The sequence below is a fragment of the Macadamia integrifolia genome, unplaced genomic scaffold (genome assembly GCF_013358625.1).
Source record: "Macadamia integrifolia cultivar HAES 741 unplaced genomic scaffold, SCU_Mint_v3 scaffold2261, whole genome shotgun sequence".
In the NCBI taxonomy this organism is placed as follows: Eukaryota; Viridiplantae; Streptophyta; class Magnoliopsida; order Proteales; family Proteaceae; genus Macadamia; species Macadamia integrifolia.
This window is the reverse complement of record NW_024868599.1, coordinates 85,675-97,684: the sequence shown is the minus strand read 5'-3', so window position 1 is coordinate 97,684 and position 12,010 is coordinate 85,675. Positions and strand designations below refer to the sequence as shown.

At 43.2% G+C, this 12,010-nt stretch overlaps 1 protein-coding gene across 2 annotated transcripts in view; it reads left to right on the top strand.

Annotated features, from left to right (window-relative positions):
- LOC122066140 (callose synthase 7-like) overlaps nt 1-12,010 on the top strand; it is a 124,437-nt gene that overhangs the window by 36,736 nt on the left and 75,691 nt on the right. For both annotated transcript variants that reach the window (XM_042629966.1, XM_042629965.1), the window contains exons 10-12: nt 90-203; nt 286-362; nt 474-573. In XM_042629966.1, the coding sequence (XP_042485900.1) occupies nt 90-203; nt 286-362; nt 474-573 (291 nt within the window). The remainder of the gene's footprint in view (nt 1-89; nt 204-285; nt 363-473; nt 574-12,010) is intronic.

Here is a 12,010-nt window from a genome sequence, read left to right as displayed (position 1 = left end):
CTGGACCATTTTTGACTTATATGTATCAGAATTGACAATCCTTTTTCATTCATAAAAACTAATAGTCCTTTTGTATTTTATTCTATAAGATGGCTAAAGAGCTTGATGGGATTCTGCATGGTGGTACATTTCTACCAGCACACCAGGGTAAGGAGGCATTTCTGCGTGAAGTTGTGACACCTATCTACCAGGTCTTGCGTAAGGTAACTAACATGTTGTGACTGGTTTATTAGTATGGTCCAATCAAGGTCATGTCTGAGTATCCTTTGTTGTTTTGTGAAAAAGGAAGCTGAGAGGAACCAAGGAGGCACTGTAAGCCACTCAAAGTGGAGAAATTATGATGATCTAAATGAATATTTTTGGTAAGATTGCTTTGATTCTTTTTTGATTGTTGGAATATAGGTTACCTTTACATGTTTTATGCTTTAGCCCGATTCTTAATGTATATTCATAATTTCTGGTCACATTTGCAGGTCAGATAAATGTTTGAAGTTGGGATGGCCAATGAACCGTGAAGCCGACTTTTTTCTGCATTCTGATGAGATACAGCCTAGAAATGTGGTTTTTATCCACGTATACCATTAAAACTTGCTACAGAAATTGTGTTTTATCTTACATTTCCTGTATCTGCTTGCTCAACATATTTTGATACGGTTTGTTGTATATATAAGGATGGTCATAGTAAGCTGGTATTCTATTCTCAGATGATATTGAGAAAATGTTCTTTTTATTCTCTAGTGCACAAAGTGAGATGAGATCAATCCTTCCAACTTTGGGCACTGGTTATTGTATAGTAGTCAGTAGACATTCCCAAGAATATTCATAGGGATATTAAAGTGTAGGAATGTCGTTTTTCCTCTTTACCTCCCTAGGGAGGTGTATGTAATTCTTCATAATATGTTAGTGAACCAATATATGTGAGAGGGATTCATTCTCTCACACACAACATTCTACCACATCTCTCTTTCTCCTTCTTCCTCTCTCCTTTTCTTCTTCCTATCTACCCCTCTTGCTCTCTTGTCCTTTTATAACCTTAGATTTCAACTTGGTATCAGAGCTACAGGTTTAGGTTTAACCGTTTAGGAGTTGTGCTATCAATTCTCCATTCCCATTTCCTCTCTTTGGGACCCTAGGTTACAAAAGGGTTCCAAGGAAGAGAATACTATGTAAAATGTTTGAAGATTTCTTGAGAATACCTTGGATGAAGACCATATAAACATTTGGAGGGAGTCTCACATGACGTAATCGAAGTTTGAATCTCAAATTGAGGGACAGATTTCCCCCCATTTCAGCCAGCCCTGCCTTCTCATGGCTCTCTCTCTCTCTCTCTCTCTCTCTCTCATTCGACCACTATTAAGGCTAGGTAGGATCCATTTGGATCACCCTAGGCCCCTCTTGCAACCCACATACCCTCGGTGCTTGAAGGTGAAGGCTGTTCAGCCACTACTCATTTCTTTCCTGTCTTCTAGGTACTGCCAGCCTGCTCCCCTGTTTTTTGTCTGTGAAATGTGGCCTGCGATGGTTCTTGTGATGATTGTTATTTTTTTTTTATCTACTTTGGGTTGATGCATTTGTTGGTTTAGACTTCTTGAGTTGATAAGAATTGATGATTTACTTCGAAGACTGTGTTTGAGTTGGATATTTGTCTCCCCTACTGTATTTTTCTCTCTTTGAGAATTGGGATAGTGAATCTGGGTAGAGTGTGTACTCCCAACTTCTTGTGTGTGCTTCTTCAATATGTCTAAAGACAGTGGACTTGGAGAAGTTTCAGCTAGTGCATCGTGTAGTGCTCATCCTTCTCCAATGGCTTTTGAGAACCCAGATACTCAGATTTCTATTGTGAATTTAGACAACACCAACTATTTGGAGTGGGCTCAATCTGTGAAGCTTTTCTTGTGAAGTAGGAGGAAGCTAGGGTATGTTACAGGTACCACTAGAGCTCCTAAACCAAGTGACCCGTTGTATCTGAAATGGGAGACTGTGAACTCCACTGTTATGACTTGGCTGATATTCTCAATGAAACCCTAGGATGGAAGGAGGTTTATGAGGAAAGAAAGTGCCAAGGACATTTGGGACAGTGTTCCCAAATTTTGACTGAGTGGGTGACTCGGTAAAGGTCTATCAACTACTCTAGAAGGTCATTACAGTGAAGCAAAGATATATGGCCATTTATGAGTACTACAATCCTAACATTGGTTGCTAGGAAGAGTATGATCACTATAGAGTTCTTCAACTGTCCAATTCAGAAGATGAAGTTACTTGAAAAGGATTGTGTTCTTATCTTACTTGGTGGTTTGAATCCGGATACAAATCTTGGGCAGGCCAATCTTTCATCCCTTTATTTGGTGTGTAGTTATTTCCAAAGTGAGGAGACTCTAGCAATATATATAGCTACTTGGTTGTCATAGACTCACAATACATCTTTATGGGTGTAGGCATAGGAAAACCCATCTCAAGATGGAGAGACATGAACCACATTAGCTCGGTAGTAGTATGAGCCATGGTTCTTTACTCTGCTTTAGCACTCAATCTAGCAATACTCATCTTTTTGTTGCTTCGCCATGTAATTAGATTATCCCCAACAAACGTACAATACCCTGTAGTCGGACGATGATCACTAGCCGAACCAGCCCTATTAGTCAAACGTACAATACCCTGTAGTCGAACGACGATCACTAGCCGAACCAGCCCTATTAGCATAAAAAAAGCAACTAACTCCATATGCTTATTAGGGTATAAATCAACCCTTTATCAAGTAAAGAAGGATCCGTACGGCTGCATCCCAATAAGATTTCTGAGGAGACTGCATAAACTGACCGAGTAATCCAACTGCAAAAGAAATTTCTAGACTGGTGACTGTAAGATATACCAGTTTCCCGACTAGACTCCTATACTGATGTACATCTATGAGAGGATCAACATCTTAGACACCAAACTTTTGATGAGGTTACATTGGAATATTCACTGGCTTGGATGCAAGCATACTATCAGATAAAAGATCTAAGGTATATTTTCTTTGAATGGATTGGTGCCTTTTTTACTCTTCCCACAGCCTCAATACCAAGAAAATAGTAGAGATCACCTAGATCCTTAGTTTGAAAATGCTGCTGTAAATATGTTTTTCCTCTGCAATACCAGCCATATCATCACCAGAAATGATTATATCATCCATATTTACAACCAAGACAACCAGCTTACCCCCTTGGCAGTGAACAAATACCGAGTGATTTCCATAGCACTTTGAAAAGCCACAAGACACCATTGTAGCACTAAACTTGTCAAACTATGCTATAGGCGATTAAAAATAGCCTTACGCAACTTGTAAACACGAGTACTATTCTCCCCTAAGCAACATAACTTGGAGGTTGCTTCATATAAACCTGTTCATTCAAATCACCATACAGAAAAGTATTTTTAATATCTAACTGACACAATGGCCAATCAAAGTTAACCGCCAGAGAAATAAACAAACGATCATAATTCAGCCATGCAACAGGAGAAAAAATCTTGAAATAGTCATCCCCATAAGTTTGGGTATATCCCTGGGCAATTCGACGGGCCTTGAGCCGCTTAACAAAGCCATCAAAGAGGTACTTAATGGTGTAAACTCAGCATCACTTAATCAGGTCCTTACCGAGGCACATATCTACTAAATCCATGTGTTATGGGTCAAAAGGGCATCCATTTCAACATCCATGGTAGCTTTCTAGGAAGGAAGACAAAGGGCATCATTATGGTGCTTGGGTACAATAGAGGTAGACAAAGACAAGGCAAAACTATGAATGGAAGAAGGTAGATGGGAGAGTGAGACAAACTTATCTATAGGATACACAACCATAGACTTTTGAGTGTAGGAACGTGTACGTTTACGCAAAACGATTGGTAAGTCAAGAGGCAATGAAGGAGGAGGAGCATCACCAAAGGAAGAATCAAGTAGATTTGGTGACACCGTTGGAGTAGTAGGAACCCCTCCTATAGCACCTTCTTACTTTGGCACTGATATACCTAGATAGGTGGTGAACCAACCTTGATCCAACTACCCTCCCCCGTCTTGACCCGTCCACCTTGAAACATCGGGTTGACCCTCCTAGTCATTGGACCCCCTCCATCTTACCCTTTCATTCTGACCTTACATGTCCCCTCCCCTACCCATTGTTGCGGCTTCTCCGCTACTCGACGCTTGCTTAGATCCCCTCGCAAGACGCTTGACAGAGGCTCCTTCTCTATCTGTCGCTTCCGGCTCCTCCTTGACATCGGTCTCTCCTTCAGCTCCTCTCGCCGTCATCCTCTCATGATCCTCTTCATCTGGTTTGCCTTCGCCTGATTCTTTCATTGATCACCCGCAGCGCCATCAATTATATGCTTTGTTCATCGACTGAGGCTTCCCCTCAATCCACTGTTGTTGTCCTCAACAAGCTCTGTTTAACTTTGTCTGAGGCTCCCCCTCGGCCTTCAACAAGCTCTGCCACCGCCTTCCCAGGCCCTGTTCATGCCACGTCATCATCTTCTAGTTCTGCTCTACATCTGCTGAGGCCTCCCCCCTTAGTAGGTGCCTCTTGAAGCTTCCCTTTGAGAGGGCCTAGCTTTCATTCGCTGCTCTCCTCTAGCTACCGTCCATATGTGCAACCATCCCCGATCTTCCCTTGAAGCTCACTTTCTAAGGGACCTCGCCCCCTGTTGCTATGCCACGACTGCTACCTTGGCCCCCTCTGATTGGAGCACAACTACTAGCACCCTCACTTGCTCTGTTCCCTCTTCTGTTCTGATGGATACCAACCTCCCAGTTGTTGCCGGCTCCAACAAGTCTTCTTCCAACAAGGAATATCGTCGAAGATTGAGGAAATAGTTCTCTTACCAGGATAATATCTCGGTCAACCCCTGTGAGCCTTTATTGGCCCCCCCAGCTTCCAAATGACTAAGTGGTCTATATGGAATGTGCATGGTCTAAACTCCATTGCAAAGTATGGGGAAGTCTGTTCTTGGATTAAATCCTTGCATTTGGACCTTTTTTGCCTTTTTGATACTCGGGTGTCGTAGGCAAACGCTCCCCAAATTACTGCTTCATTGCCCCTCTTGGTCCCTTATCTCTAACTATACCCATTCCCTACTCGGTCGTATTTGGATTCTTTGGAATCCCTCCAAGCTCAATGTTCCTCTTCCTTCTCTTCTCCCTAATGCATCCACCTCTTGATCGCCGATCCTCTCTCCACCTTCTCCCTTGATTTCACTACAATCTGTGGCCTTAACTGGGCCCATGATAGATCCCATCCTTGGGAGGACATGTGCTCCCTTTCTCCCCTTCCCGCGCCTTTCCCTAGGGTCTGGGAAGTGATTTTAATGTGGTTAGATATGCCCATGAAAAATTTGGTGGGTCCCCCATTGACCTCTCTTATGTCAATGCCTTCATTGATTGTCTTGAAGATATTGGGGTGAATGACCTTCGATGGTCTGGAGTCAAGTTTCCTGGCAGAATAAAAGGGCTGGTCCTCATCGGATTTCCTGCAAGTTGGGTAAAATCCTTGTCAATGATGCTTGGCTTACCTCCTCCCACACTACCCTGAGCCTCAGTATTTCTGACCACAATCCTATTGACTTCTTAGGGTGAATGACCTTCGATGATCTGGAGTCAAGTTTCTTGGGCTGGTCCTCATTGGATTTCTTGCAAGTTGGATAGAATCCTTGTCATTGATGCTTGGCTTACCTCCTTCCCCTCCTCCCAAGCTACCCTAAGCCCCAGTATTTTTGATCACAATCCTTTTGACTTCTTTGTCCAACCTTATCTCTCCTTTGTCCTAAGCCCTCTAAGTTCTTTGATATGTGGTCCCCCTAATAAGATTTTCTTCCTCTCGTCGAGAGAGCCTGGACTATCCCAGTTCAGGCTTTCTCCTACCCCTTGATTAATTTCTCTAGAAAGCTAAAAAATTTCAAATATAGTCTTAAGGCCTATAAGCCCTTCGCTCTCCTTCAAGACCGGCTTATCTAGAGAAGGCGCCCAGGGACTAATATAGGACCGCGGACGGGGATCCACGAGCGATGTGGGACTAAACGAGGGTTCGCCTAGATTGACACGCAACTGTCACTCTCCCCCCAGTCCGCCCGGCTCTGATACCAGATCTGGGTTTAGCCCTTCGCTCTCCTTCAAAACCGGCTTATCTAGAGAAGGCGCCCAGGGACTAATATAGGACCACAGACGGGGATCCACGAGCGATGTGGGACTAAACGAGGGTTTGCCTGGATAGACACGCAACTGTCACCATTCTCTGAGTTTTCCTTGAAGTCTTGCAACAAATTTGGACAAGACAGTCATAGTGGTAGCTCCTTCATGGAGTAATTCTGCATTTATCCAGAAGTGGAAATCTGCAATTCTTGAGGCCCATTTGGAAACAGGAATATCATCCAATGTGAAAAATTGTTTTGGATCCTGATTTTGGTATGGGGTAAAGGGTGGAGGTGGAGCAAGATAAGGCCGGTGTTGGGTATCAGGAGGATTATGAATTTCAGGGTCATCATCCATTTCTGAAACATGAGGGATAGTTGGGCGAGGACCTTCATTCATTAGAGAGGGCAAAGGATTAGGAAGGGTAAGGTTTGTAAGAAAATCAGACAGAATGTTTACAGAGGGGGTGACAATGGTATGGATGGACTGGGTAGTTTGGGTAGTTGTGGTTATAGGGGAAATGGGTGGTTGAGATGGTTTTAACGGCACCGGAGGTGGGGGTGTTGGATAAGAAACTGTCATGGGATAAGGGGTAAAAGAGAGGGTGTCTTGTAGGGAATCTGGTTCTTCTTCAAAATCATCACTGAGATCCATCAAAGCAGCAGTAGACGTCCAAGCTGGAGGAAGTTTACCACGAGTACATCCTCTAATAGCTCTAGTTCTTCTTGGAAAAGAACGTTGTTGTCTTTGAAGTTCTTTTAGTTCTTCAATTGGAAATGTCCTTGGTGAAGAGACAACTGGAGAAGCCTGAGGTGCATACATAGCAAATGGATCATGTGGAGTGAAGCTTGGAAATGTGCCAGGAAGTGGTTGTTGTCTGCTTGTTGCAGAAGGAGGATGAGTCCTTTGAAGACTATGAAGCTGAGCTTCGAGGTATCGAAGATGTTTCTCTTTCTGACCAATAAGAGCAAAGGCAGTAGTGGTATCTGCCATACTTGAAGCAATTCCAGCGAGTTCTGTATAAACTTGATCAATTTCTCGTTGTAAAGACTGTAGAAGATGATCATGATGAGTTAGAGTGCCTTGAGTTTGTTGGGTTTGGGCAAGAATTCTTTTAAGGTACTGATTTTGAACGACAACATTTTCTGCTTACCAGTTCAAAGCTGCTTCTACTGGGGATATTTCAGAAGGTTGTCCAGTGGGGCGAATTGGAGGCTTGATTTTCCAAACATGCCGAATACCATGAGTATCGGGGCCAGAATCAGAAGGACTAGGGAAATTTTTAAGAGAAGAAGATGAGGATCTTGGTGTTGTATACATACAACATGGAGGAATAGTAGGAAGTGGGAGATCTGGTTTTGGGGGAGGTTTACAAGTAGGAGAAGAGAAAGGTTGAGGAGTAACCTTGGTATCACCATACTTAACAAAGAAAGGGTATTTTGATTCATCATTAAGGGGGCCTACAGAGGAATCTCCTGACTCGTAACGTTCTTGTAGAATAGATTGAGAAGATTTTTGTCTTGAGGGGGAACGAGACTTAGAGATATAGGCATCATCATCATCAGAGTTTTGGAGGTAGGATTCACATTCACAGAAGTCAAAATATTTATGACCAGTAACTGGATCGGAGAAAAACTAGATAGGGCTTCCTTGAGAATCAAAAGATCGGATGGGAATTTTTTTCTTGGATCATGCCAAAGGTGGTTCGAAAGGGAGTAGAAATGGGTTGAGGTTTTGGAGGAGGAAACCTAATTTCTACTTCACCGTTGGAGTGCCGGATATACTAAGGATCTGTGGACTGAATGGGTTTCGCAGGGGTTGGTTGATGAGTGTTGGAGACCTGTTGTTCATAAGCTGTTACCTAAGAGGAAGGAAGAAGACGAAGAAGTTCGTCTCTAAAAATCTGTCGGGGGACATAGGTACAGCAAGGAACCTGGGTGGAGTCCATAGTTATGAACAGGGTGTCCTCTTGATGGCCTGTAAGGAGATCAAAAGCATGATTTTGCAGTCGATAGGCCATTTGGTAGTGTAGAGTAGCTACCTGAGTTGTGGCTACCTGAGGAGCATCAGTAATCTGGATTTGGAACTTAAGGGCAGTGGGAAGATGAGGATCTGAAAGAGGAATATTGAAGTTAGGGTATAAGGTTAAGAAAACTATTCTTGTATTCAGAGTGGTTTGAACAGTGGCTATTACAGCATGTTGGTACTGCAAAAACTACTGTCAAGAAGGGCTATCCGAGAGACAACCGGAAGACCTTTTCGTCCGTGGAAAGAAGGGCAAATTTGATTGCTCCGAAGTGGAGGTGAGTATAACCTTGTTGTTTCCACTGAGGAATCAGGTCGAGAGGTATTTCAAGAGTGAAAAGTTGTTCTTTTTCCGTGGCAGGGATCTGAAACTGATCAAAGCGAGAAGCCCGAACCAGTTCTTTCAGAGGTGGAGTCTTCTTTGGTTTAAGAAGAGCTGTCCATCAAGAGGAAGATTGAGTTTTTGGGAAGACAGGATAAGGATTAAGAAGAGGAGAAGGGGTAGGAGGTAAGACTTGATCATCAGGGACATAAGAGAGTTCATAAAGGTAATCCAGGGAAGAGGATGAAGACCGGGGTGAAGTTGATCGTTGAGGGGAAGATAAAAGAGAAGAAGAAGGAGAAGCCATGAAAATTTAGAAAGCGGGCATACTCCAGATTTGAACCATCACAACTCATCAGAGAAACTGAACTTCGTAAAGACACAGCTAGTCGATGCCGATCAAGAACCCCCTTGATCATGGTGCCTAACTTCAGAGCAACCCAAGCCAAAAAGGGCACAAAACGGCATTCTTAGCCTCAAATCTCACAACGCTCAAGGGTCTTTTTCTGGCAGAAGGAACCATAAGCAGGGATTACTTGCAAAAGGGCGTGGCCTAGACTGTATCTTTGGCTAAAACAGGTTCAATCTGAAATAGAGTGTCGGCCAGAGGAGGAGATTAGCCGAAGAGGGAGAGGGTAGGCTCCAATATCATTCTCTACTCAGTGGTGTTAGGCACCAACCAAACTTGAACTTTCATTAAGCCAAACTGGCTACTTATAAAGAAGTACAGCCAAATATTACACGACATGTGTCTTACACAAGATACAGTAAGTAGGACCCACTTATCCTGCTGACCGACAAAACAGGACCACACCGACAAAATCCAAATACAACAAATACAATACAGATCACACCGACAAAATCCAAATACAATACAAGCAAAAGACAAGTATGTCTTTACAGTGAAATAAGAGAGGTATCCGAACTATCAGAACTGCTAGCTGGATAGGTACTGGCAGTGTCAATGAGCCAATCATTATAGGCGTCCAATAATTATTCAATGCGGGGGTCAGGAAGTCTGCCTGTTTGATGAAGTTCCCATGCTGTATCCATACGAAGGAGAGGATTTGGAACTTGGCTTGGAGAGATATCATTAGCAGCGCACATATTGTTCAGAAAGGATCTCCACTCATCTTTGTGCTGAAGTCGGGTGGTAAAGAGGTCATAAGGCCTGATGTTTAACACATGAAAATTAGGAGTATAATGGATGTAATGGCAGGTTTGTTGATTTTCAAGAGTTTGATGAATGAGAGGGGGACGATGGAAAAGTATGGTAATGTGGTTCTGGCTAGGGTTTAAGTGTTCAGCAATATCTTCTGGAAGATGAGAAGATAAGAGGTGAAACCAATGATCTATGGGAGTAAAAAGTTGAAGGAAATGGAGAATTGTGAGGTTGGGACGTGGATGACCTTGGATGGGAAACATCCAACGGGAGGTAAACCAGTGAATAGTGGCAAGTGGAAAGCTTAAGGCAATGGTGTAGGCTGAACAGAGATGCCAAAGGATGCATTTATAAATAAGGGGAAGGTCTTGGAGTTCTTGAAGGGTGGGGAAGGAAAAAAGGGTGAGAAATAGATAGTCTGGGTGAAAAGAGCTTCCGGGTAAGACTACTCCATCACGTCGAAGAGTGACCTCTAGGAGTTGAATTGCTGTGGTTTTACTGTAAGAAATGACCTTTCTCAGGGTTAGATCTTGCAGTATCTCAGGTGGGAGGTTTGGTGGGAGAGAACAACAAAGGTTATGGCCAGATGGTGGAGGTTGAGAGGAAGCGGAGGCTCTTGGGATAATAGGAGAGATCAAAGGTATGATGGAAAAGGTGGAAGTTGGTCGGAGTCGGGGTCGGGAGAGGAAGTCTGCCAAAACATTATCTTTTCCTTTGATGTGTTTTACGTCAAATGACCATTTATTGAGCCCATCGGAGGAGTTGGGCCTGAGGGAGAATTTTCTGCCATAACTCAAGCATACGGGGAAAGCTTGACATGTCGAGTTCGACAAGGAACTTATGACCAATAAGATAGAATTGGAATTTCTCAATGCCGCACCTGATTGCTAGAATCTCTTTGAAGGTTGAGTGGTAACGAGTTTCAGAGGGCTTGAAAGATCCACTTTTGTAATCACAAACAGTTCTCAGCCTTGTTGAATTGTTTTCTTCAAGAAGAACTGCACCCCAGTGTGTATCACTTGCATCTGTTTGCAAAATTCTTTTGCCATAAGAGGGAATCTGGAGGGTAGGGAGATTTTCTGAGAGCTTTTTTACTGCTTGGATAGCAGCAGTGTGGGCTGAAGACCAAGGAGGGGCTTTCTTTTTCAAAAGTTGATGAAGTAGTGAGGTATACTTGATCTGCTGAGGGAGAAATTCTGTCATGTAGTTCACAATTCCGAGAAACTGTTGGACTTGATTCTTTGTCACAGAGCCATCAGGAAACTGTTGGAGAGATGTAGCAATATGAGGCTGAAGTTCATATTTTCCTTTTGAGATGGATACTCCAAGAAAATCAATGAAGGAGACACCAATTTGCATCTTCTTAGGAGAGAGCATAAGACCATATTCTTGAACAATTTTATAGAATTGCTGAAGAAGGTGTAGATGTTCTGTCTCATCTTTGGAGAAGAGAAGAATGTCATCAATATATATGAGTGCATGGTCTTGAATAGGAGCAAAGATTTTCATCATGGCTCTCTGGAAGATTGATGGAGCTGTTTTCAGGCTGAAAGGCATTACTATCCATTGCATATGGTATCCAGGAACACAGAAGGCTGTTTTTGGTCTATCTTCTGGAACTATTCCAAGTTGCCAAAAGCCTGCTTTGAGATCAAACTTGGAGAAAAGGTTGGCATGGGCCAGCTGGAGAAGTGAGGCCGGACGAGTTGGGAGTGGGAACTTGTCATCAGCCAAGAAGAAATTTAAAGGCTGATAATTAATCATCATTCTCATTTCTCCTCGAATTTGCTCTGTCCGTTTGGTGACATAAAGTGCCTGGCATACCCATGGGGAGAGAGTTGGTTCCAAAAGACCTTGAGACTGCAGTTGTTGGATTTCTTGAATTGCTAAGGAAAGATGTTCTGGATTCATGCCGGGATGGCTAGCCTTTGTTGGATTGACATCTTCATTTTTCTTGAAAGGCAAGGTAATGAAGAAATCAAAGTTCTGCCATAATGGATGTGAGCACTTAGTGAGGAACTCTGTATGAGCTTCTGCACAGGATGTGGAAAGGATTTGTCCTTTGATAGCTTCAAATAGGGGAGGACCTGCAAGAAAAAGGTTAGAAATGGGGGACCAGGGGAGAAGTTGTTGTTTATAGACAAGGCCTTGGGGAGTCCAACGAAGAGGGAGGAGGCTAAGAACATCAAAACCTATGATGAGGTCTTTTCCAGGGAAATAGGTTCCTAAAATAGTATGGGTAAAAGACAGGGTAGGGAGGAGTTGAATTTTTATGGGATGTTTAGACACAAGATTGACATGAGAAGTTTCACCACTGGCTGCGAGGAATGGGAGAGGAGGTTTT